General features: G+C 41.0%; 1 protein-coding gene across 1 annotated transcript in view; it reads right to left on the reverse strand.

Annotated features, from left to right (window-relative positions):
* Positions 1-27314, reverse strand: part of ANKRD29 (ankyrin repeat domain 29) — a 585479-nt gene that overhangs the window by 339029 nt on the left and 219136 nt on the right. The window contains exon 3 of the mRNA XM_069220024.1: positions 16130-16228. Coding sequence (XP_069076125.1) covers positions 16130-16228 — 99 coding nt within the window. The remainder of the gene's footprint in view (positions 1-16129; positions 16229-27314) is intronic.

Here is a 27314-nt window from a genome sequence, read left to right on the forward strand (position 1 = left end):
TGTCATCTAAGTGTTAAAGAGGGTGGGGCTGAATGAGAATCTTTGGGGTACCCCACAGATGATATCCTTGGGTTCGGTGGTGAAGAGGGAAAGGCAGATATTTTTGCATTCTTCCGGAGAGGATCAAAGCAATCCATCTGAGGGCAGCTCCTTGGATACTTATGCCGTGGAGCCTTGTGATGAGTGTGTGGTGGGAGAACATTTCAAAGGCTGCTGAGGGTCTAGGAGGATCAGTACTGCAGTCGGAGCTGTGATTGCTGCAGAAACTAGACTGGGAGGAGTCAAGTAGGAGGTTCCATTCCAGATATGAGGAGAGTTGTTGGTTGTTGGCTTTTTCTATTACTTTGACCAGGAATGGGAGCAGGGAGATCAGTCAGTAGCTGTTAAGTTTGCTGGGGTTTGCCAGCGGTTTCTTTAGTAGGATATTGAGTTCTGCGTATTTCCAGTTGTCCGGGAAGGTGGCAATTGAAGGGTTGAACAAGGTGGTGAGTTAATGGCCGATTCTGGCTTCGCCTAGGGTGAAGATGTGGTGAGGGCAGAGATTGGTTTGGGCCCTGTAGTGGACTTAGCTCATGATGAAAGAGGTGTCCTGTGGGGGAGCTGGCTCCATTTGGATAGTTGGATGTCTGTGGTGGTAGTGGGTTCATTGTGTTGCTTGAAGACGTCGGTGGCCTTGGGCTGGGGTTCAAAGTTTCTGTACATGCTAGCGATCTTGTGGAAGAAGTTTGCAAGGGTGTTGCGGAGTGCCTATGAGGGGGTAATGTTGTTTGTTGCAGCTGAAGGGCTGGAAAATCATCTGATGCAGTTGAAGCATTCTTTGCTGTTGTTGGAGCTTGATTTGATGTGTGAGGCTAAGGCCTTTTTCTTCGATTCTCTCAACTGCCTGTGGTAGAGGTTGAGGGCTATCTTGAAGGTGGTCTTGTCAGTCTTGTCCTTGCAGGTGCGTCATCTCCTTTCCAGTTGTGTAGAGTGTCATTTAGCGGTTCTGAGGTCTTCAGAGTACCAGCTAGCCTGCTTGGTGAACCTTCTGTTGGTGTTGTTGCCAACAGGAGTGAAGTTTCTGACTTTCTAATCTAGGCTGTTGGACAAGATGTGCTGGATTTGTTTGAGGGTGTTTATCCTTTGAGACTTTGCTCCAGCTGTAGTATGGGGCATTGGACAAAAACTGGAGTCAGAGGCTGCTGAGCTAGTGATGTTGAAGTGGACAATGGAGTAGTCAGTCCAGTTGAGTTCTGTGTTGTGGCTGTACCTGATGTGGTCACTGGAAGTGAAGATGAGATCTATTGTGTGGCCAGGAGCGTGTATGGGGTCGTGGGTGAGTTGGGTGAGTCCAATCTTGTTCATGCTGTACTGGAGATTGGAAGTATTGATGTCATTGTGGTCATCAAGATGGAATTGAGGTTGCTGAGGAAACTGTAGCTGTTGTAGTCTATGGCAAGGGGGCCGATAAAGTTGGAGATGAAGTTGCAAAAGGCTGGACGTGGTCCTGGAGAATGTTGATGTTGTTTATGCTGTTGAGGATTTCAATAGCTGGGGTGATGTTGTTATTTGTGATGGCGCATTGAATGGATCCCTCCGCCAGGCTTGTTGATGAGGTCGCAGTGGGTGATCCTGTATCCTTCGGGTATTGTGGCTGGTGATGTTGGGCATGGAAGTAGGGTTGCGCCAGGTCACAGGAGAAAGAGGTGTCGGGTTTGAGGTTGAAGATGCGGTCCCAAATCTCAGTGGTATGTTTGCAGAGTGAGCGTGTGTTGAGAACAATGCATGCAAGTTTGAAGTTTTGTTCAGTGGTGTCTGTTGTGTGTTCGGGTGGGGCTGATCAGTGGGCTGGTGTGTGTGCTGAGGCAGATGAAGTGGCAGAGAGTGCAGATGAAAAGTCACACCATGAAGTGTGGGTCGTCACGGTGGCAGTGTTTGTTGCAGCATCTGGGGTCAAGGATGCAGAACTCGGTGATGGTGTATCTTTGGGGGGCGGGAGGGCCAGGGGTCATAGCACTGGGCGCTGTCCAGATGCCGATGGGTGCTGCGGCTTGCATTAAGTAGGACCTGGGATAGGCTGGGCTTCTGTTGGTGGGATGGGAATTTCCAGTGAGTGGGAAAACCCGGGCATGGAAACCCAGGCGGGGAAACCAAGGCAGCAGCGGTGTCAATGGATCAGGCTGGAGCAAGCAAGAACTGAAGCCACAGGCATGTGGCAGTATGATGTCTAGGTGTCTATCTTCCAATGCCTGACGTAAGGACAACTGTTTCCTGAAGCCATTATGTCACCACACACTATAATATCTGGTATGCTGCACCCTCTCAAAAGTCTGTCTATCTCTCTATCTATCTATCTATCTATCTATCTATCTATCTATCTATCTATCTATCTATCTATCTATCTATCTGCCAGTAGGTAGTTATAGTTAGGACCTAGTTTCCATATGAATTTTTTTTTTGACTTGGTTATATCTTTCATGCTGTCTGATGAATCTTCATTACATTTTCTCAAAAAAGTGCCCTCCACTGTCTTGTTGTGCATGGAAAGTTTTCTGGTGATCTGTCAAGTGGGGGCTGCGAAAAAGGGGGGGGCAAAAATGTGTGTTTCCCATGTTAATTCCTTAGGGATTTTGAACATGACTACAGCCTGAACCACTGAATTGAATTACACCAATTTTAGCAGAAAGGTAGCTATTGGTCCAGAAAGCACATTGTTTATTATTTTATGTAAATCTGTTCTGTAGTTTTTGGGAAGTTAAAGGAAATCCAAATTTGTATATCTAGGTTCATGACATCTATGGATTTTGCCACAAATTAAAGAAAAAAAGAAAGCTCAGTCCCTGCACTTATTATTAATGTAGCCCGCGGGTGGCTCAGGTCCCAGGGAATGCATATTTAATTAAAAAAATGACGGGGCACACAGGGTCCCCCTCCAAAAGCTTTCTTAAGCCTAGGGGACCAACAGCTCTCCCAGGCTACATTAAAAAAATATATAGGAGGGCTGTGGGGACTCCCATGGCCCTGGGGACCACCACCTCCCTGGGGCTTTTAAAAAAAAAAGGGGGGAGCTGCATGGACTTCAAGAATCCACAGGGACTACCACCTCCCCAAGGCCAAATACTAATTTTAAAACATGGAGGGGGGCTGCGCTGCCACCCTCCTAGAGCTGTTAATGGCACTTGGGATAGCCACTCCCCAGGGCCAGCTCCTGTTTTCTCCTGAGGTACCCACCCTCGGGAGAGAGCTATTTACTTTTACTTGGCTGAGCTGTGACAGCTCCCAGTAAGCAAAAGCAAACACTAACTCCAATTCCAGCAAGTGGGAGCTGTCAAAATACTCTGCTTTCTAAAAGGCCCCTGAGCATGTTTCCCACTCATTTTGGAGATGTGTTCTTAATGCAGAGGAACATTTACTTCTGTAAAGTACAAATTGTCCAAGTTTCACCTTGAAAAGTCATCTGATGAAGACGCTTGTGGAACAATCACATTGGCAAAGTTACAGACACACAAGGTCACTGGAGACATTACCCCCGCATCCTTTACGCAGCTGTAGTGTAGGAGATGCACTGTACATTTACCCAACTGGGGAGCACTTACTAATTAACCTGTAGAAAGTACTCCAGTTGGGTAGATATTCTGCACAAAATAGTGGCCTCTTCTTGGATACATATGCAGGGCAGTATTCATTCTGGCACAATGCTCATTTTACAAAAATTAAACCTCAGCTGGAAGCACTTATAGATTTAAACAAAGCACATGGCCAAGCTGAAGCTTGACTTCTGTAAAGTATTATTCATCCTAATTTCTTACACATGGTCAAGAGAAATCAAGTGGTTTTTCTCTCCATTTCTACCTTGAAAAGTTATCTGGAAACCTTGATGGAGGAGTTTGCATACTTGCTTTTTTCAATCGCAATTATCTCATGCAGTGACTGTGCCGAGTGGGTTCTTTCTTTTCACCTACTGCTGATACCAGAAATTATGTTCTCCCTTTTAAAAACTACAAGCATGAAAAATGGCCTAGAAACCCCACCTTTTGGCTCCACCCCATATGCATTAGAGGTATGAAACCTATTCATCTCATTTTCCCAGGATGATGGACAGCTTACTACATGACTCCCCAAGAGCCTTCCCCACCTGTTTTAGAGACATGTTCTTGATGCACAGGGTTATGATCATATCTCCACCAAACAAAGAAGAACTTCATGAGTAGGGTGGGGTTGGGTACTCTAATTATAGCAGCTTAATTTCTATGGTTTTGGATGTTTGAAATGTGAGCCTAACTATAACGTCTCAGTAACCTTTGGTTTTGTAAGTGAGTTTCAGTTTTTTAAATTCTATTTCCTAATTATAACACCCTTTTAACCTTTGTTTTTTTCCATCAATATATGTATATATATATATATATATATATATATATATATATATGTGTATATATATAGATATAGATATAATATAGCTATCTATTATATTTATATTTTTTTCACAAAAAAACAAAGGTCACAGGGACGTTATAGTTAGAATCAGAATTTACATGCACAAAACCATAGAAATTCACGAGTTATAGTTATAGTTATCTTAAGAAACTATGGGGGTCATTCCGACCCCGGCGGTCAAGGACCGCCGGGGCCGGGGATGCGGGAGCACCGCCAACAGGCTGGCGGTGCCCCGCAGGGCATTCTGACCACAGCGGTTTGGCTGCGGTCAGAACAGGAAAACCGGCGGTCTCCCGCCGGTTTTCCGATGCCCTCAGGAATCCTCCATGGCGGCGCAGCTTGCTGCGCCGCCATGGGGATTCCGACACCCCATACCGCCATCCTGTTCCTGGCGGTTCACCCGCCAGGAACAGGATGGCGGTATGGGGTGTCGTGGGGCCCCTGGGGGCCCCTGCAGTGCCCATGCCAATGGCATGGGCACTGCAGGGGCCCCCGTAAGAGGGCCCCACAAAGAATTTCAGTGTCTGCTCAGCAGACACTGAAATTCACGACGGGTGCAACTGCACCCGTCGCACCTTCCCACTCCGCCGGCTCCATTCAGAGCCGGCTTCCTCGTGGGAAGGGGTTTCCCGCTGGGCTGGCGGGCGGCCTTCTGGCGGTCGCCCGCCAGCCCAGCGGGAAAGCCAGAATGGCCTCCGCGGTCTTTCGACCGCGGAGCGGCCATATGGCGGTTCCCTCCAGGCGGGCGGCTCCCGCCGCCCGCCGGGGTCTGAATGACACCCTATAACTCGTGCCCTAATGTAACCATAACTCGCACCCCTGCCAAGCACAGTTTTCAGCTGAATAATTTTATACTGAAAATGATATTATCAATGATGTCATAGAAGATGCAATCACTGATGTAATATGTGGGGTAATTAGTAGTATATGGCGAAGGCACCACAAGGTATAGTTTCTTTGGGGCACTAATTATAATTTGGTGGACAACCACCAGGGGGGAGATTACTCCTTCCCCCTGGTGCAGTGATTGCCCAAATTAATAAATGTCCGCAAAGATGGCAATCATTTGTGAAGCACTGTCAGGAACTGCCATCCCGGTGGTTCCCATTAGTGCTTTTTGCTGTTTGGTGCAGGGCTCAGGCTATATGATGGAGCCCTGCACCAAACTGTTTACTTTTTTATTTTCAAAAAGAAAATCCTTAACTGGGATTTTCTTTTTTTAAATAAAAAATAAAATACCCCTTTTACTGTGGGAGTCATCTTCCATGACTGGGGGACCGCATTCCTTTTTTAATGTCCCTCACAGCCAGGGTTTGTCTGAAGATGATGATTTATAAAACAAACAGCTGTAGGTCTGCCCATCCTAATTGGGTGGGTGGACATATTGCCCTTTCTCTGACTACCTTTGATATTGGGCCCTTAGATAGGCTTGGCTATGATGGTGAGGAAGTAATCACCACTGTAGCCAGACCTATGGTCCGTCCGCATCTAAATCAGGTGGTAAGCATATTCCTTCGCCATTGCATGGAATTTGCTTACCGAAAGATATAAATTGGGCTGTAGTTACTGGTAATAACTATAGCTGGTGAATTTTACCTGTCTTTGAAAACAATGAAAAGGGAAACAGGAAATAAAACAGAGCTACTACTGTTATATATGTCTCATAAAACAGAAATAGATGGTAAAAAACACTAAAATATAACAATCCATTCAAAATTAAATTACATAATAGCTCATTCATATTTATGATAATGTGAAGAAGGTAAAGAAAATTATTGTTGTAATGATGAAAAAGAAAAAAATACATCAGATTGAAAAATATCATATAAATGAAATATTTCAGTATCAACCCAAGTCCTCCAGAACTTGATGTTACAGTGTATTTTAATTAAGGGATAATACCATAGGGAAATCTTTCTATAATCTGCAACAGTTAAATTAAATAAATTGTCTAATTCATGAAGTGGTGATTTAGTTGTTTTGATGATTAATGAAGATCTAATAAGTGCATTAGTGTTATACATTGACAATAAAACCGGCAAAGGAAATGGCTTTGCTAAATGTTGTTTAATTTGAATCCATTTAGGAGAAAGTAAGGGATCAATTATCTGAGCACATGGAATCTATATTAATAAAAAAGCTTTATGATATTTATCCAAATCTGGCATACCAACAACAACACTGGATTTACATACTTTAAGTTGGTGATTTGTTTTTCCATATGAAATTAGAAATAATCTTATCTTTACTTTCACACTAAATATTTGGTAATCGTAAAGAAAGCAAAGATAAGATGTATAATCCATGTGGAACAATAGCCATTTTAAAAGATTCCGGGGTATATTTACAATAAAGTGTGCAACGCTGCACCAAAATAGGCAGCGCCACGCTGTTTCACTTTAGAAATGCAGGGATGCACTGTATGAACAAGAATAGGGCACACCTCTGTGTTTCCCCCTGCACCAGCACTAAATTTGCTGATGAGCGACAACGCAGCCACCTTTATGCCATGGTGCAATGATGGCTGTGTTGTGGGGGAGATTGTTTTTGTGAAGGAAGGGGCACCTTCCGGTACAAAAACAATCTTCAAAGGCGATTTGCTCTTTCTAAGCATGCTGCAGAATGCAGCACACATAGAAAGAGCAAAAAACAAGGAGAAATTAAAGCATTTCTTCTTGTTGTGCCATGCTAAAAGCCACCCCTGAGGTGGCTTTAGATTTTGGCACTGCCTCTGATTTATGAAATCTCGTAAATCTGGGGTAGCATCAAAAGGCAATGGGTGTTGCTGTGAAGCATCCACAGCAACACCCATTGCATGCCCCTTCCACGCAAAGTGCTGCGTGTGAAGGGGTCGTATTTACAAGGGGGCGTTAAGCCACAAAAAGTGACTTAACAGTGCCTTGTAAATACAGCGGAGTGCACAGTGCCACCAGAGCATGAAAAGTGACGCTCCGGTGGCGCTAGGGGTTATAAATATGCTCCTCAATTTTCCCCTACAATATCATATGCAAAGAAAACTTCATTTTTTAAAACTATATAGGCACCATTAAGCGGAGAGGAGAGATAGTATTTGCAATAGGGATTTAAAATACCATTCCAAGATATTTAATTTTCCCTTTTTGCATATAATATTGGTAGTATTAAACATATCTGGGGCACAATGAAAATAATAGAGTATAATTGAGTTTTCTTTTTATTTTGAGTACATCCAGAGACTTCAGGATAGCAGTGAATTAATCATAAAATGACTGGGATGATAGGTTCACAATTAGCAATGAATAAAATATTTTATCAGCATATGCAGATTCTTAAATGATTGTATCTTTAATACAAATGACTTTATTCTCTTCAGAATTCCTAAGCAGAAAAAATATTTGAATGCTAATATAAAAAGAAGCGGGTACAACAGGCATCTTCTTATGTTATTCTAAACAATTTAAAGAAGGTCTTCCATTAAAAAACACCTTGCCAAAGATTGAACTTATAACGCTTTAACCACGCTGACAAATGTATTACCTAAATGAAACCCTGTCATTGTAAGAAATAAAAACTACCATTAAATTTTGACGAAAGCTTCTTTGGCAACAAATGCAAGTAAGGCAGGTAAACATTGAAGAGAAGGGATGCATTCGAAATCCTTGAATATTAGTATAGTTTTTGTTAGCAGAAAGTCTGCCTTTCATAAATACAGTTTGATCAACTTGAATAATAACATTTAGGACTGCTGTTAATCTAGTAGCTAGACTTTTGGCATCATTTTTTACAATCTTGGTTCATTAGTGAAATTGATCAGTAATTATATATTAGAGTATGGCCATTATCAGTCGTAGGTAGAACTATTCTTATTGTTTCTGCAAAGGATCCAGCAACTACTCCAGTATTAGTGAATGTGGTAAATAGTGAGAAAAGCTATGGGATACGTAAGTAGACAAGGCTTTATAAAACTCTCCTGGCATCAGAATATTTATTTTGACTTTAAGGAGTTGATAGCATGCATACGTTCATCAATGGTTATAGCTGTAGGGGATTCTAATCTAGGTTAACTAGTTGAAATAACATAGGCATGTTATATGACTCAACATCTCTATTTAATTCTCACAGACAATTTTGGATTTCTTGTATAGGACAAGTCAGAATAAACATGTTGAAACTCTTTAGCAATATCTGAAGTGGATAGCAATGATTTAACCTTTTCCCATGAATTGCATGTACTTGAGATTTATCTGTTTTAATTGAAAAGGCAGTTGGCTAGTAATTTTCCAGATTTATTTTAATTGAAATTGAATTATTCTCTTTAATATGATATCTGCAAGTGAGTAAAATATAACAAAGTATCTACAACTTCAATTAATATGCATTGCTATTATAGGTAACAAAAAATCTTTCAAATCTATCAATATTTTTTATAAGACCACACCTTTTAAAGTAAAATAGTTTATTTTCTTGGCCTATTTAAAAATTGTTGTATCTATAATATCTGCCTTTAAAGCACCCCAGTGCCTAATAACCGGAGTTGCCTCTTTTTAATAGCATGCAAAATAAATATTTCTGGCAGACCACATTCACTCTTTTTGCTGTCATTGTTAAGTGCAATTTTAACACTAATTCTCCATCTGGGCCAAGAAATAGAAAAGAACTTTCATTTAACAAAATATAAATCAGAGCATGATCTGATATAGCTATTCCTTCAATTTAAGTATTAGGGAGTAAAGGATATAAACCTTTTGACAATAACTGATAGTAAATCTGGGAGCAAGGAAGATGAGAGTTAGAGAAAAAAGGAAACTTTTTTTGTGTAGGGAAATGATGCCTCCAATGATCTACAAGTGTGATATTTTTTAAAAGGCTTTAAGGAACTGAAAACATGTAGGTGGTCTAAATCTTTCAGATGATAGTTTATTGATAGGTGGATCACCTATTAAATTTAAAGTATCACCTACTATAAGAGAACATTACCCAGTTTAATAATATTAGTGGTGATATGTTTCCAAAATGTTGGATTATCAACGGTTGGCCCATAAATGTTAATCAGTTTTATCATAAATGTATCCTTTTTAACTTTAGTATAAGTAAATCAACCATATAAGTCAGCATTTTTGTCTAAATTTGCTTTTGGAATTTCTTGGAAAATAATAATGCAACTCCATTTTCTTTCCAACTGCTGGAAATAACACAAAATTTCTAATTCATCCTTTACTTATAGATGCTAAGATTTTTATCATTAATATATGTTTCTCGGAGTTGGCCATTGTCAGACTTAAGGCTGATGAAATAGACTAATTGTGTTATACTTAAGTGGATGTCTTCATCGTTTAACATTACAAGAGATGATGTTGAGGTTATATGGGTTAACCATATTGAAATTAATATAGCCTAGATAGAGAACATACAACAAGAATATAGAGAGATATAAAGCTATGACTAGTGTAGGAACAAATATGGTAGTTCATAGAAGTGAAACCAACAAGACAAGAAGATACATTATATGTAGCACATAAGGCTCACAACGGAATAAACATAACTTTGCTTTGAGTTTCTGTGGATATAAGATGGAGTTGATTCAAGTAAGTTATCAAGTCCATTGGGTGGTTAAATGATTTAGAAATGTATCACCTTTCCAAAGTCTCACAGTGGAAGAATTGAAGAGACCATATTTTACATCAAGCTCATCAAGTTGCTGTCTCAGTGCTGTAAATTCCTTTTTAATGGCAGCAGTTTATTTTGCAAAGACTTTGTGTATTAACATTCTATTACCATCAATCATCAGAGAAGGAATTTCTCTAGCAGCTGTCCTGGTCATAGTTAGATGATAATGCTGAAGAACTTTGAAGATAATTTGTCTAGATTTAGGTTGGTTCATTTTGGGATGCAAAAGGATGCAGTGTGTCTTATCTATCTTAAATTGGTTTTTAACGTTTAGATTCACATGTTAAGGAAGCATATTTTGTAGAAGTAATTGGCAATCAGAACCTTCAATGGCTTCTGGTAAGTTAAAGATCCTCAAATTTTATTGTTCATATTGTGATTTTCTAAAGAATTAATTCCTTCATAGGAAGAATTGTGGTAGTAGCTGGAAGCATTTAGGCAAGCAAAGTTTTACGTTTCTCTGAATTTAGTTTTATTATTGGAGACTTTCATAGACAAACTAGCAAAAGCTTGTCAAATGTTTTTAATATCCACACGTATGACATCAATATTTGTTTGAATGGCTTGAATTTGTTCAAAATTGTTCTTAATGGTGGTTCTGCAGACTCAGCAACTTTTTATTTGATGGGTAGAAGAGATGCAGTCTGTTTCCATTTATTTGAATGGATAGACACAGGGCCTGATTTTGAGTTTGGCAGACAGGTTACTCTGTCACAAACATGATTGATATCCTGTCCCCAATATTAAGACTTCCATAGGATATAATGGAATCATAATACAGCCGACGGGATTTGTGACGGAGTAACCCCATCTGCCAAATTGTAAATCAGGTTCATATATTTAGGCTGCATATTGAGGAAAATGTAGAAAAAGGTGGAGGTGTAAATAACAATAGGCAATGAAAGTAGTAGTTCTTATGTTAAGGTTATAAATCATAGCAAAAAGGACACTTTTTCTTGAGTTGTGTATCAGCTAAAACAGACCTAGGAGGGCCTAGGTTGAAGCAACGCCTCTCGCATCACAGTCTCTCTCTATTGTGATTGGAAACTCAGGGGTATATTTATGAGCTCCTCACACCACTGTTGCAAACCTTGAAATCATATCTATGCGCCACACAAAGCCACTCAGTGTGGCTTTGAAAGGCCTCATTAAAATGGTGTAAGGCAAGGCAGCACAAATCACTGCATTGCCATATGCTGTGCAAGTGGGGCATTCCAGGGGCATTACGGTGGGTGTTCCCACGCAGCACCCATGGATTTTGATGCATTCCCAGATTTACAAGACCTTGTAAAGTTGAGGATGTGCCAAAACCTTTTATTCACCTTCTTACTTCCTCTTTCAATGTGTGCTCCATTCTGCAGCATACATAAAATGAGGAAAAAGCCTCAAAGGATTGCTTTTGTGCAAGAAGGTGCCCTTTCTTTCTCAAAAACAATCCTGCCTACAGCACTGACCCCCATGCACCATAGTGCATGGGTGCCTGCATTGGACAAAGGCTGCCAAAACAGCACCAGCGCAGTGGGAAGGGACACAAATGCGCTCTATGCCATAGATATGGAACATTCCTGCCTTTTCCTTTGAAGGAGGGCAGCACAGCAAGGTGACTTGCTGTGCTGCCCTATACCAAAAGCCAAAATATATAGCCCACAGTGTTTAAGCCTCAGCACACCAATGAGATGAGTTAGAACAGCACTTGTCTGAATCAATGAGGAAAAAAAACCTACATTTTACCAAAGTACTTGTAAACACCAGGCGAGATCACATGGGAGGATTTTGCTGTAAAATAATGTCCTGTTCATCATTCAGGAGAACTATCTATGAGGTGGATGTGCACGGCTCATGGTAAAGTGGACATATTCAAATACACGCATCTCCTACATGCAAAGCATTGTTAAGTTCTGTCTGCCGTCATGCATAATGCTTTTTATCATATATAAATGCTTCACAGGACATCAAAAACCTAATTCACACCACATAAAACCTATATTTAAACAGAACAGGGAAGAAGCATTAATGAGTTCTCTCCCCACAGTGGCCCATATTAAATTAAGGGACGGAGGAAAAAGCCAAGTGAGCCTTCTCAATCTGAAACCGCAGTACAGACGTTAATATGCAAGCCTCGGAAAAGGCTTTATTTCCTTTAATCCTGCTGCATTTATGGACCAGGTGGCTCATGGAACAAGAGTACATCTCAGATACCACTCCGGTGAAGAACATCATAGATTGTTCTCTGGATTGTACTTAGAGTAACATCGGATGATGGAGTAGAGAAGTAACAAGGAGTGTGACTGACACCGAACTGAAATGGATAATGAAGCATTCACAGAGTGACGTGCAAGTCTTTACCTGTCAGTGCCTACACTTCAGGATGACTTAAAAACAAAGAACATCCCACAATATCTTGCAGAAAAGTGGCCTACATTTAAGGCAGATATGCACATATGTAAGAGTAGAATGCTGTCACTCACAGTAAAGAAGTGATCTGACCCGTTATCCCTTGTTGCTGTTGTGGGCGGAAGAACATGTGAATGAAAACAACGGACCCAAACATGTGGAGGGCTTATAGCTAAGTATAATATAGATCTCATTGGCTATTATAAAGAAATGACCTAGCCACTCAACTGTAATAATTGATTACAGTTGAATTCTAACATCACTATGCTTGCTGCCAGTGCAAGCAACTGAGGGAAACGACAGGTCAGGTCAAAAAGCATAAAAAAGCAGCTGTTTAAAGAATGAAAACAGAACATTATTATTCTTTCTTCTGCTCAATATTTATGGCAACATGATTATTATTTGCACTCCATTGGTAATTATAGAAAAATTTAGAGCTACTGTGCCTTTGTTTGATAAAAACTGACTTGTATCAAACTGATTGTAATATCTTTTTGCAATAAATATCTAACAGTTTTTAATGATGTGTTTAATTTTGCACTAGCTATTCTAATGTTATTCTTCATGTTTCAAATATGCTCTCTCTTTCATATGAAAGAGCAACACATCAAGGATTTAAGTGGCTTGTGGGAAAGGATATGGTGCGACCATTGAGTAATAAAGTACCCTTCTGTTCATGATAAGGATATTGCAAGTCACGTCGGAGTTCCATAACCTTATAAAGGAACTCTGGTAATGTGAAATATCCTTATAATTTACACCGGGTGCACTTTATCCCACATATAATTTTAAAAGGTCTTGCAAACTGTGGATCTAAAAATGTGTCAAATGTATTTCCTATTGGTGCAGTTACAACTCTGAAATAGAGGCTAAGAGCTAAGATAATCATGAACATTAACAGACAAAACTGATTACCTAATCTTTTGTTATTGGGTATCGGTCCCAGGATGCTTGTTTCCAGTCCAGGAAGGACCTGGCCTGGCATTTTGGGCTGAACTGTTCCCATATGGAACAGGGTCAAGACTGATTTGCATATAGCTGGATACAAACTGGGGTGGCATGGTGAGCAAAAGAACGATAGATTAAACCCATATCTGTGACTGGTAGTGAGTGTTTGAAAGTTTCAGTACTCCATCCATCATTCTTTTGTGTTACTATAGTTGCCCTAAATGGGAAGGGTATGTCCAGACATGGGTCCCGTGCTCACCGTGCCACTGGATTCAAGCTAGCCTGGCTGATGACGGGTGATACCCTGAAACTGGTCCCAGGATGCTTGTTTCTGGTCCAGGGAGGATCTGTGCTGGCAGTTCAGGCTGGACTGTTCCCATGGGGAACAGGGTTAAGACTGATTTGCATATGGCTAGGTCCAAACTTGGGTGGCATGGTGAGCAAAAGACCGATGGATTACACCCAGATCTGTGACTGGGGGTAAGTTTTTGAAAAGTTTCAGCACCTCGAACATCATCTGTTTGTTTTGCTAAAGTTGCCCAAAGAGGGAAGGGCATGCCCAGATGTGGGCCCCGTGCTCACTGTGAAGGGTGATACCCCGAAACCCATCCCAGGATGCTTGTTTCTGATCTAGGGTGGACCTGGCCTGACAGTTCGGGTTAGACTGTTCCCATGGAGAACAGGGTCAAGGCTGATTCACATATGGCTGGGTCCAAACTGGGGTAGCATGGTGAACAAAAGATTGATGGATTAAACCCAGATCTGTGATTGAGGCTGAGTGTTTGAAAAGTTTTATCACTCCGTCCAACCTCTTTTTGTGTTGCTTATATCTGTATGGAACCATTTACACAAAAACTCTGATCATCATAGCCTCTGAGGTATCTGCAGACAAATAAATGTGAAACTTGCTCTCTTTATGATGATGAAATAAGTTGGTACTTGCATTAATAGGCCGGGTCCAAGTTCGTTTTTTATGTTTTCGAAGGTTTTAAGTTTAATATTGATGAAAAGGATAAGATGTATAAAGATAACAATTAAGCCAATCAAAGGCCATGAGTATTCAAATTCCAAATAAACATGCAAATGAATTTAATCAGTTACTTATGAAAAATTAGAAAGTAATGTGAAGATAGACAGTTAATTTTGGACCCGGGTACATTAAAGTATTAGCAAAATCAATCTGGTAAAAACTATGATAATTTCAACGTATATAATCTGACTTTTTTATCATAAGGTGTATCTGTTAGCAAGAAACATAGGCTCCTGAAGAGAAATGTGTTGCTGTAGGTGCTCAACATAACTGAACATAAAATAAATGTACATTTACTGATACAATGGCATATTTACAAAGATCTGTTTAAAGAAAACATATCTGAATATAAGCCATATGTTTTTGGTTATGGTTCATACATTTACAAGAGATAATTCACTCAATAACGTGTGATATTTAACACATCAAAGCATATGAAACTGTATTTACATGTCATTTATTATTCCAGGTTAAAGGAAAGTCATAGGTTGGATGTCATCAAATGTCTTAAATTTTTGAGGCAAACTCAGTTGAATTTCAGTCTGAAGTAGTGGGTCAAGGATTGTTTTCATTCGTAAACCTACAGAATCCAGTGCCCTCTTCCATAATCTCTAGGAAGGTTTGAAACGTAATGTAGTCCACTGGAATAGACGCCACTGTTTGGTACTCATTGTTGGTTTATAGGGAACCAAGTTAAAGGCAATCTTGGAAGCTGCATGTTAGTTAAATGTGACCTCCTTTTTTATTTTAATTTCAAACTTCTTGATTATTAATCATCATTGGTGGCTCACACAGTTTAACTGGATTTATGCACATTCTTTGTTATTGGTACCAGGTACTTCATTTGTTACTTGTATATTATACATTTTCTTTCAGAATAATAAGAGTTATTTCCCTTTCTAGATGCCTGCTCTTTCTTTTGGCCATGGTTTGAGTGCAAAGATGTTTATGGTTGTTGTTTTGTTTATTTTGGAAAGTGCATAAAAACAGTGTTATAGTTGGGATTGAAAAGTGCAAATTATGCTTAATTTTCTTTTTTTTTTTAAAGAGTGCAGCGGCCGAACATTTTTCTTAGGAACCCAGTGCTGCCAATGGCAAAGGTTTTCACATACCAAGCTGCCTTGTTTTTATCCACCACCCTAGACTTTTGACTCTTTATCACACTATTGCATGTTCCTGCATATCTCATCATCTTTGCCACTGTTTCCTATCTAACCATTCCCCCTTTCTTCTTCCTTAGTTGCCTTTAATACTCTTGCTCTGTTTCAAGAAAGATAAGTTCCCCTCCCCGTAACTGAGTGCCAGTGGACACTACTTTCAACCACCAACACAAATTAAACACAGGATCTATTTTTAATTCTGCTAGACTGATGCTGGAGAACTACAATTAAAGACTTTGCATAAAGTATGAACTTTCTTACAATTAATAAACTAGTTTTTCCATTCTCTGAAAGATGGGACAATCACTTTTCTTTTGTAACACAAGTGGCAAAACACACCCGAGTGATGAGTTTCTTTTGTAATAGGGTACGTAAAATATCTCAGCCTGTTTCTTTAGGGACTCGAAACCCTTTGTTTAATGTGTTTAGTATAAAGAAATACATGCGCAAACATCACAACACAGTTTAACTCAAGCAGATTTCCAAAGAGTTGTGACCGAAAGAAGACATCATTATTAAGAGGCAAAAGATTTCCTACCTCTCTGTGTAGATTAACATCAGCTCCTTGTGAGACCAATTCCCGGGCACAGTCGATGTGGCCAGAGTAAGAGGCAACCATGAGGGCCGTTGAGCCAAGCTGGGGCATGGAAAAAGCAAAGTGTACTTTAAACAATGGAAGTGTGGGAATTAAATCATTTATTTGGCAGAGCTCAGAAACATTTTTAAAATGATTCAACAGGAAACATCCCCTCTTTGTAATAAAGCCCTCTTGATTACTTTTAGGCAAAGAAAATATAGGGGGTCATTCCGACCCTGGCGGTCAAAGACCGCCAGGGCCGCGAATGACGGAAGCACCGCCAACAGGCTGCCGGTGCTTCCTAGCCCATTCTGACTGCTGCGGTAAAGCCGCGGTCAGAAAACCGGGGCCGGCGGTTTCCCGCCGGTTTACCCCCGGCTGGGCGAATCCGCCAGGGCAGCGCTGCAAGCAGCGCTGCCTTGGGGATTCTGACCCCCTTCCCGCCAGCCTGTTTCTGGCGGTTTTCACCGCCAGGAAGAGGCTGGCGGGAACGGTTGTCCTGGGCAGTGCAGGGGTCCCCTAACAGGGCCCAGGGCGGCTTTTCACTGTCTGCTTAGCAGACAGTGAAAAGCGCGACAGGTTCAACTGCACCCGTTGCACCGCCGCACCGCCGCACCGCTGCACCGCCGCAACACCGCCGGCTCCATTCGGAGCCGGCTCCTGTGTTGCGGCCCTCATTCCTGCTGGGCCGGCCGGCGCTAACTTGCTTAGCGCCCGCCGGCCCAGCAGGAATGTCAGAATGCGGGAAGCGATATTTTGGCCGCGTGGCGGCCAAATGGCGCTTCCCGCCTGGCGGGCGGCAACCGCCGCCCGCCAGAGTTAGAATGAGGGCCATAATTTCTTACTCCATTCTTTATAAGCAAAGAACACACACACTCACACACCTAACTGTGCATACTGGCACATGCCTGAAAATATACACACAAAGGCAGCAAAGAAAAACACTCGCACCAGCACACGCACACAAACACCGAACACATACAATCACATGCAAACAAGGTGTACACACACACACGAAGTGAATGTACACAGACACATTCAATCTCTCCAAAGACAATAACATTGCAAAATATACTCTTCTCACAATTCCAGGTATTTTACTTCAGCAGAAATTGAATACTAGATGTAAAGACTTATCTGAGATAGATTTGTCCTTTCTTTTCAAAGTCTTGTTTCCTGATTTAAGACAGTCTTACCAAATGAAGCCAGTCTAATTTATGACTGTGCGTGTTACAATATATTTATAAAGGTATTAGCACTATCGTCGATCAGTTACACATGAGTACATAATATACATTTCAGCACAGTTGTACATTTTATGCTGTGTCACTTGTGGGAGTTCAAAGGGATGTGTTCGATGAGTGGTCAGGGAACTGCAAATGTGGCAAACACCAGCTAGATACAACTTAGTTGATAACCACAAGCATTTATCAATGCATTTCCCGCACCTTTCAGAAGACCGAAATGGCCCAGGAGCATCTGCTAAAGAATGTTCGAAAAAACATCAAATTACCCATTTTTCCCAAGGTTTAGGAAAAGAAAACATGATGAAGAAAAATATTTTTAAGTGGGTGAAAACAGTGTTTCAGAAGTGAAATTAAAAACGTTGTTCTTCCCAAAGAGGCAATTTTGTGTAAAGCAGATAAACCCTGTTAGATAAAATATGAGTAAACAAATTGTATAAATGACATGTATTAAAAGTGCTTAATTAGAGACAAATCTGATAGAAATGTAAAACGTGCATGTTTGAAATGTTGTTGACATGGTGTCCACCATATCGAGTTCTATGTGAAATAATAAATAACTTTGAAAACATACTTCGATGAATTATAACCATTTGTTTTGACAAAAGATATTAAATATTTAAAGAATAAGACTAAGGACTTGAGAATGCTTGTGAATAATTAAATAATGTACTAAGTATGATTTGAAATATATGATATTACTTAAGAGTTATGAAATACTAATTATGAAATTATATGGCTCAAATATTAAAATTGTTTTATTTCTTCATGTATTAGCATTAGTCAAAAGGCCTAAGCTGTAATATATTTTATCAGTTCAGTGTTGAGATGTTATGCTGATTTCATTGAAATCTTTTGCAAATGTTGTGTATTCGCTATCCCATTGATAGCTCATAGTGGAAATCTACTGTCTTTTTCTACTCTGTTCATTCTGTGCTGCCTTGTCATAACTATTGAAAGTTTTAACAATAGGGCTTAGTTTCTGGTAGGAAATAATGTTAGCTAAAATGTAATGTTCGGTGCTAATTTCTACAATGTTAATATTCTGTGGAAACTGCTGTCCGGAGAAGAGCGTCAACATGAGACTATTTTGTAGAAGTATGGAAAAAGTTACAAACTGAAGAAGAGATGTAATTCAATTGGTTGTTCTCTGTCAGACTGCATAGTCTTGTCCGATAGAAGATTAGCTATGATTTTTGGGACTTTAGTTAGACAAAGTTCCAGATGATGTTGTCTTAGTTCTGGTCAGTTCTCTTCAGTTCAGTTTCAGTCTGGTTCTGTTCCAGCTGGTAGCAATTATGTTCAGTGACTAATGATTCTAACAGTTCAGATATTGTAGGCCCAACTCTACTGAACTGTTGCCTCTATCCATGTTCCTGATGATGATCGCTGAAGACATGCAGTTCCTGTGCTCTGTTGACAAATACTCTGCTAACTGCTGTCTCTTTTAGGAGGGGTATAATCAATGTGCATTTGTTTCCTTTGCAGGTTTACCCTTAGAAATCCAACCACATTTTTGCTAGTGCCATAAAACATAGGTTTTCCAAATTCGTTTTTGCTTTATTTTTTATTTTTGCATGTGACAAAGCCCAGCCCCACACATGCTTTTCGAATTACAATTTGGTAGTAAGGATGTCCAACCCAATAATTGAACTGAATGTTGATTAATTGATTATGACTGAATCCACTGCACAACTAATGAAACCTATTGCTATTTCACAAATAATTCTGTTGCTATTCTGTATAATTCTTTTGGAGTGTTTAATGGTGATTTGCTTTCGTCCGACTAAGATTCTTCAGAAGTTTTATACAGCCTGTATTGTTTCTGTATTGCTTTCATCTGGTTTTGCATATTGTTTACGTGACCTTACTAAACTGGTGTGGTGATTCATAACCACAAAGGTCATGGTGAGTGTAAATTACTGACTTCTTATTGTATTTTGTTGTTGTTTTTGGCTATTGGTTCATATTGCTTGTCTGAGTCAAAAGGTGTCACTTCCCTATTACGTGTCACCTAAGCCAAATTTAGAAGGCCACACGCTGACAGAATTTGGTAACAGAGGATGGTTTTGTCTCGATAGGAGAGAGATCATCTGGTTTCAAGGTTTGGTCTGAATAGGAGAGAGATCATCTAGTTTCATGTTTTCGTCTCAATAGATTTTTCCAATGCTTGTTTAGATGAGATTTGTATGTTCCCAATGTTGTTCAGGTTTTAACTAGGGTTTCCACTTGCAATGCTTTGCCAAATTGCAGGTGAAGTGTGATGTATGAGTGAATTAGGGAGTTTGCGTACTCCAAAGTAGTTGAGTAGGCAGTTTGCCTACTCCAATGGTTGAGAGTAGGGGAGTCATCGTATTGCAAATGAGTGTTGCGCTTTGTGCTCAGATATTGCCCACATGGTTGTTGTTGAAATGGGCTCTGCGAAGTCTAAGACTCCGGTGTACTGTATTGTACAAAACATATGTTTGGTTGTTATTGTTTACTTGTCTGCAGGTGAAGGTGTTGGTTGATAAAGCAATGTCGAAAATACCTCCAGTAATATTTCCCTTGTGTGTGTTTTGATGGTTGGTATTAGGTGAGTCCTGGGTGCATATGGAGGGCCTGTACTAACCTGAGTGAGGTTTACGGGTCGAATCTTACTTGCGTTTGTGAGAAAGCCAGAAGACTAGCTGTTTCTGCAAAATGCCACAGTCAAAATTTCTGTGCAGCTTCCAAAGTGTTAGAGTTCTACCTGTAGTAAGCAGACAAATGATTTTTGTTGATTTTTGGTGCCTGCAATATTTACATTTAGTTGTGCAAACTGAGTTTGAAGGATGAGCCGCAGGGCTTTGTCAGCCAATGTGTGGAGTGAGTGTGACGCCACTTGGTCCACGCTGGGATTGGTTGGTTGGTGAAAGGAGCCTTGTATGGATTGGTGGACAATCGTGAACAGCTAATGGCCGAGGGTTGCAATCGAAAAGGATTTTTGGATTAAAATACTTCCTGTTTTGGATTCAATTTGTAGTTTAAAGCCCTATTAAAGGTGAAAATTAAAAAATGTAAAGCACTAAATAGTGCGTTGAGAGGAGATGCATTCATTCCAGTTAGAATAGGAGAAATTGCCTCACCAGAAGGTACATCGGCATACATAGTAATTGAAGGGAAAGGTCCATCAGCATGTATTTGGTTAAAACAGCGGTGCAAAATAACATAGTTTAGCTTTTCCTACTTATGGAAGTTTTAATATGAATATTTTAGAAAATCTGAGAAGAGCAATTTATGAATTAAAGCCCCCACTGAGACCAGCACAATTTGAAGCTTTAGCCATTTGGGAGCTAGTAGCCATACAATAAGAAAAAATAAAATTTCAGAGATGAATGTAAATAGCTGAGAAAACATTGTTAGAAGTCAAATGGGATAATGATCAGAAGTTTTGGAGAACAAAAATCTTGCAAGGTATTGGAATGTTTCCTGCATTTACACAAGAAAAAAGGTGACAGTGTCAGGTCAAAGACAAAGAAAAAGAATCCTGAAGAAACTGAGTTGAAGTCAGGTGAAGCAAACAAATCACAGACTTATGATAATGATTCAGATGATGATCAATTTATAACACAATTATTGAGAAATCGTCTTCCTCCATTTGCAGCGGAAAAGGCAAATCCAGGTGTTAGTACCAGTCCAAGTGCGCCTTCAGTTGTATTAACACAGAGCCAAATTAATGTTGCAACTAATGTTCCTACTATTACAGTAACTCAAACTCCTGTAATTCAAACTATCACTCAGCCTGTAATATATATTACAGTTTGTGTTGCTAATTCTGCACTGAATATTACAGTTCCAGAAGCACCACAGATATTCCAGAAACCAGTGATGGTTCAAATGAAGTCTACACCTAGTTCAATATCTCCTGTTCAAGTTGTTAATCATGCCCAGATAATGCCAACATAAATTCGGGTGACAACATCATAACTGAGTTCCTCAGTAGTTACAGGTCAGAGTGCTGGAATGGGTTTCTCAAAAAATCAGAATACTTCATCAGGTCCAGAAGCATTAACAGTTCCTGTCACAATTGGTCCACTTGTCCCATTGTATGCCCAGGGAAATAATGAGAGCAACATGCAGATTTTGAACTCAGTTAATGCTACAATGTTTTTGCTACATAATTCAAATGCAGAAATGGAGAATCTCAATGGTACTGCAGGAGTTATGTGACCAATAAATCAGACTTTTGCCAAAATAGGTCCGCTTATATACGTGACTTGTCCTGTGATCCCACAAACTTTGGTCTCTCCAAATTCAGTTTTAGTATCACTTGAAAGAGTGATAGGTCCGCCATGTAATACTCCACAATGTTTGCCCAAAGTAAATAATAATGTTTACTTACAAGGCTTGACAACTCAGCAATAAACAGAATGGTTGGAGAAAGTGAGTGGAGCATCAGCAATGAAAATAGTTGCTGAAGGGAAAAGGACACTGCCAAGATTAAAATTAGAATTAAAGGAAATGATTGAGGGTACACTTGAATTAAATAGAATTGACTCATATAATGAAGATGAGTTACGCTTCGTGTGTGAAGATGTCACAAACAGAGCAGGACTGGCACGTCAGAAATGATCAGAGCTTCCAGAAAAATATGAAATAGATATTGAGAAATCCAAACCATTAAAAAGGAGTTATAGAATAGAATTCAATTCAAAATACATTACAAATATGAGATCTCCTGGGATGAAAGTTCATTTTAGAGAATTAATTCAAATTATTCAAAAATGAGGAGCATTAGATAATTAGGAAGGCAGATGAGTGAAGAAAAGAGATCAAAAGAAAAGAGAGTCTGCAACTTTGATCTCTACTGGCACTCAGCAGACTGATAGTCCAGTAAAAATATTACCGGTGAGAGAAATCCCTGGATGGAATTATGTTCACGTCCCTTGGAGCAGGGGTGATATTTTGTCATTTACAAATTATTACCCGAGACTGACAGAGAAGCCAGTAAAATGGTATCAACAGGAAAACAAGTTTGTGAAACTTGCAAAGTTTGTGGGAGGATTTAAATACTCTTTTGAAAATAGTGGTCCCAGCTGATTTATGGATTGAATGCAAGAGGAATGTTGATTGGCCGATGAGTGAGCCTCCTTAAAATCCGGTTACAGGTGTGCCATCTCCTGAAGTAATGAAAAGCTATTACAAAGTGATTGAATTTTTGAAATCAAGAACTTCTCCCAAAAATATTGATTGACAGAGAATTGATAGGACAGCTCAGGAAGCAAAGGAGTCAATACATGCATACTATGAAAGGCTGTTGCAGGTATTCAAGCATTACAGTGGTACAGAGACAATTGAGCTTGAAGATATGATTCATTTTGTGTTCAGGTTTTTACAAGGGTTGAGACCTGAATTTGGTAACATGCTTATGAGTCATTTGATTTGCTGGCAAGCAAAACCGAGTGCTGAAGTATTGTAGTTTACTAAATATTGTAGTGACGAAATATATAAGAAACAGAAAAGGTTGACAGAGAAAGCAATGGTGATGCAAATTAGAACAGCGCAATCAGGGATACAGGGAGTACAACAACAGCAGGGAAACATGAAAGTAGTTCAGAGTCAGGGACAGGTGAGAGGAAGAGGATGTGGTGGTGGCAGAAGTGGAAATCGTGTTGATCTGCATACTAATGTTAATCCAGGTGATGTGCAGGCACTGAAGAAGATATTACCTTGTCATGCGTGCATGGATTTTGGACACTGGAAACGAAAATGTCCTTTGATAGTAGAGGAAGGTGTTGCGCAGATTAATGAACATAACCTTTTTCCAAATTTGAGAAGGCTGAGAAATCAGAAACCTAATGCAAATGTACAAAATATGAATAATCAAATGCAAATTCCGCAAATGCAATTTCCCCAACAGCAGGCGCCATGTTTCCAGGTGCCACAGCAACAAATGCAACAGCAGATGCAAATGATGCCACATTAGCAGCAAATGCAAATACGTCAAGCTCCAATGGCACAGCAGCAGGTAGTGGTTCCTCAACAGAACATGGGACAAAGGTTAAGTCAAAATCGTCAACAATTGATTACACAGTACCCATTACACAATGATGATGAATTGAGTGAAGAAATCATGAGTGAGTGATCGGAAGAAGAAGGATGTGTGCTAGCAGCTTCATTTGAGGTGCATCAGAGTGGTCCTTCTGTAAATGGAACAGTTATGGGTCATGACATTCCATTTCTAGTTGACACAGGAGCTACACGCTCTACTGTCAAAACTACAGAAGTTCCCAATGTGGCACTTTCTGGGAGAACAGTACAAGTTGTGTGAGTAACAAATCAACACCTGACAAATCCGATTACTGAATTGATTCCTGTTAAAATTGGTACTTTTGAAGGCTTGCACAAATTTGTAGTCTGTGACTCAAGTACAATATGTCTGCTAGAAAGAGACTTGTTGTGCAAATTAAAATGTTTGATTACTTGTACGAATGATGGAATTGCCATTCAAACAAATAGTGATGATGAGGAATCTGTAATCTTATAAAATAAAAATTCTCATTAATTAATCTTTTTCCCGCATTTAAGGTACAAAATCTGCCAACTGACCTACCTACAAGTTACAGTTATTCAAAATGTGAGAGCTCTTTCAGGTCGAGATGTTTGTCTAATTAAAGGAGTGGAACCAGTTAAAGTCACAGTTAAACCTAATGCTGTTTTCCCGATAACTCCCCAATATCACATGGCACTAGATGTTATTAAAGGGATTACTCCTATAATTGCAGATTTCATTGAGCAAGGGCTTTTGCAAGAAGTGCTGAGTAGCCCATGTAATTCACCTATTCTGGGTTTGCGGAAACCTAGTGGGAGGTTTCGCATATTTGAGAAAGATAAATGACAAAGTGGTCAAATGTTGTCCAGTGGTACCTAATCCTGCAGGGATTTTGTTTCAAATTCCATGTGACATGGAATGGTTCACAGTAGTGGATTTATCACAAACATTTTCTCAGTGCCTCTACATGAGGATAGCTAGTTTCTCTTTTGTTTTAAATTCTGCAATCAAGTGTTTTCCTGGTGTAGAATTCACAGGGATTTTCAGAATCCCCGTCAATTCTTAATCAAGTGTTGAAAAAGAATTTAGAATTGTTAGAAATGCCTTTCCAATCTATATCAGTTCAGTACATCGATGATTTAATGATTGCTTCAAAGTCATGAGAGGCATGTAGCCAAGATACTATTGCTTTACTGAATCATTTGGGTGAGAATGGACCTAAAGTGGGCCATTAGGAGTTTGGCGGTCTCAGGATCACCATGTTGGAGGTGGCCAACAGGCTGGCGGAGAAGACTGCCAAATTATGACCAGGACAGTATTTGCAACAGAATACAGCCAAATTGTCGCCAGCACCGCCAGTGTGGTCAGGCAGCCACGGACGGCGATAGGCACTTTAAGGCAGGCAGAGACCATGTTTCTGCAGGACAGATTACGAGGCTGCACACCTCCAAGGCTCCCGCCACGGTCGCACCACCATGGAGACCCTGGCGAAAACAAACTCTAAAAAAAGGAGACACTCACCTTCAGGAACACATACCAGTCTGGAGCCGCCATGGAGCATGAACTACATGTCTTCCCATTGCTCCTGCTTGCCCAACAACTTTGGAACCAGTGACGATGATGACGACAACAACTGTGAGTGCACACACCTTACACCATTGCACAATGTCAATGTAGAGACACGCACACAACATACACATCCTGAACAGGTGGTGATGGCGACACATACTTTCACACTGACATGCACACTCACAGACAGCCACCTATGCACATGCACATACATAGTACACACACTACGGCCAACACACACACACTTTCAAAACACACACCAGCAACCAGATGCAAAGTACCAGCAAAGCCTAACACTACAACACACAACACAACCAAATGACGCAACACCACAACTGCTACATCTCGTAATCAATGTTATACATCCACAATACACACCTCCTCTTGACAAATCATAGACACACCACAACCTAACAACACCAGAGAACCAACACTCACTATCAAACATCCATACAACAAGCCATACGTCATATGCCACCAACGCATATCACAACAGATCAGATATAACAATCAACACATACACACACACACACACAGAGACAGTACAATCACACAAGGGCACACAACACTCAAAATAACACTATCACTACACAAAATATCAACATGAATCCATGTCCCTAACTTATACATGCCTATCACACAATACACAGCCATCACAGTGGGACAAATGCAATGGACACACACACACACACACAAACATGCTGGCCACACACTACTGGTAGCACTATCAACACACACACAAAATGTACTCACACAGAAACTTAAGTAGGCAAGACCAAAACAGCCATAAGGAATGAAAGGCAGGACAAAAAAGTAACCTTGGAACAAACAACTGGTTGGCCTAGATGTATGGGAATAAATAATTAAAAACATAACTATGTACAAGAATATTAGGCCAATAGCCAGTCCCTTACAACATGTGCAGCATCCACAGATGGCACATTCCTGTTCCCCTACATGACTCCTGACTGCCATACAACCTCCACTGGTAGGGGCATCAAGGGGGCAGGCAGGCACTTCAGGGGTTGGAGGGTTGAGGGGGTGTTTGGGTTTGGGAGGTGGATCCTTGGGTTTGGGCTTGAGAGGGGGAGGCTTAGATCGAGGCACAGGGGAGAGCTGGGAACTCTTCGGAGGGGGGTTCACTTCTTGGCAGGGGGAAGGGCATGGGTACCTGCAGAGGGGCCGGGGGAGGACTTGGAGGTGGAAGGGCTGGACACGGGGAGGAACACAGATCTTTGGGGATCACATGGGGTGGGAGAGGAGTAGGGAAAAGGTTCAACTCTGAGAGGGAAAATTTCTTAGACACACAGGGATGGTCATGGCAAATGGGTTTGGGAGTAGAGAGGGAGGGAGTGGTTGTAGGAAGTGTATTGGTGGATGCTTTGGGTGCATGTGTGTGCGGCGAATGCTTGTGTGTGCTGTGTGTCTGTTGGGTGGGTGAGTGTGGGCATTTATGTGTCTTTGGAGGAAGGGGGGGAGGAGGTGCTGGGAGATGCCGTAGAAGATGGGTGACTGTCTGTTGGGGTGGTGACTACAAGTATGGTGGATGTGCTTCATGTGGGTGTGTCTGTGGTTGTGGTGTCTGCGGATGTGGTGACTGGGGTGGATGTCTGCAGGTCTGCAGTGGGTAGGATTGGAGTAGAGGCTCTGTCAGTGAATGTGGTGTCTGCAGGTGTGTCCGGTGTAGTGTCTGTGAAGGTGGGGGTGGTGGGGGAGTCTGTGCAGGTTGTGGGTTTTGGTGTGTCTGCACTTGGGTGTTGTTTGTGTGCATGCCAGTGGTGAGTCTTGTGGTGCTTGTGTTTGTCAGTGATACCCTTGGATATTGTGTGGGTGCATGCTTGTCTGTCTGAGTGGTTTGGCTGGGACAGGGAAGAGAGTTATGGGATTGGGAAGAGGAAGGTGGAATGGGATGGAAGACAAAGGGTGACTGGCTGCTGTCAGTGTGGAGGCCAGAGCCTGAAACGATCTCTGTAGGCCAACCAGTGCACCGTGAATGCCTTCCAGGAACGCATTGCTCTGTTGGACTTGAGTTGCTAGTCCCTGGATGGCATTCATGGAGGTCGACTGACCTACAGCCATGCACCTCTGGAGGTCTATACACCCCTCACTGAGGGCAGCAGGGCTGACTGGGCAGGGGCAGAGGTGCCTGCGAAGAAGGAAACTCCCACCCTCCTGGGTAAACAGGCACGAACTACTGGGTGGGGAGCTACAGGGAAGATAATGGTAGTAAGGGGGTAGTGGACAAAGATGGTGCTGGGGTGGTCCCAGAAGGGTCCGCCACTGCCAGTGAGTGTCCACTGGAGGAGGATTCCAAAGAGGA

The sequence above is a fragment of the Pleurodeles waltl genome, chromosome 2_2 (assembly GCF_031143425.1).
Source record: "Pleurodeles waltl isolate 20211129_DDA chromosome 2_2, aPleWal1.hap1.20221129, whole genome shotgun sequence".
In the NCBI taxonomy this organism is placed as follows: domain Eukaryota; kingdom Metazoa; phylum Chordata; class Amphibia; order Caudata; family Salamandridae; genus Pleurodeles; species Pleurodeles waltl.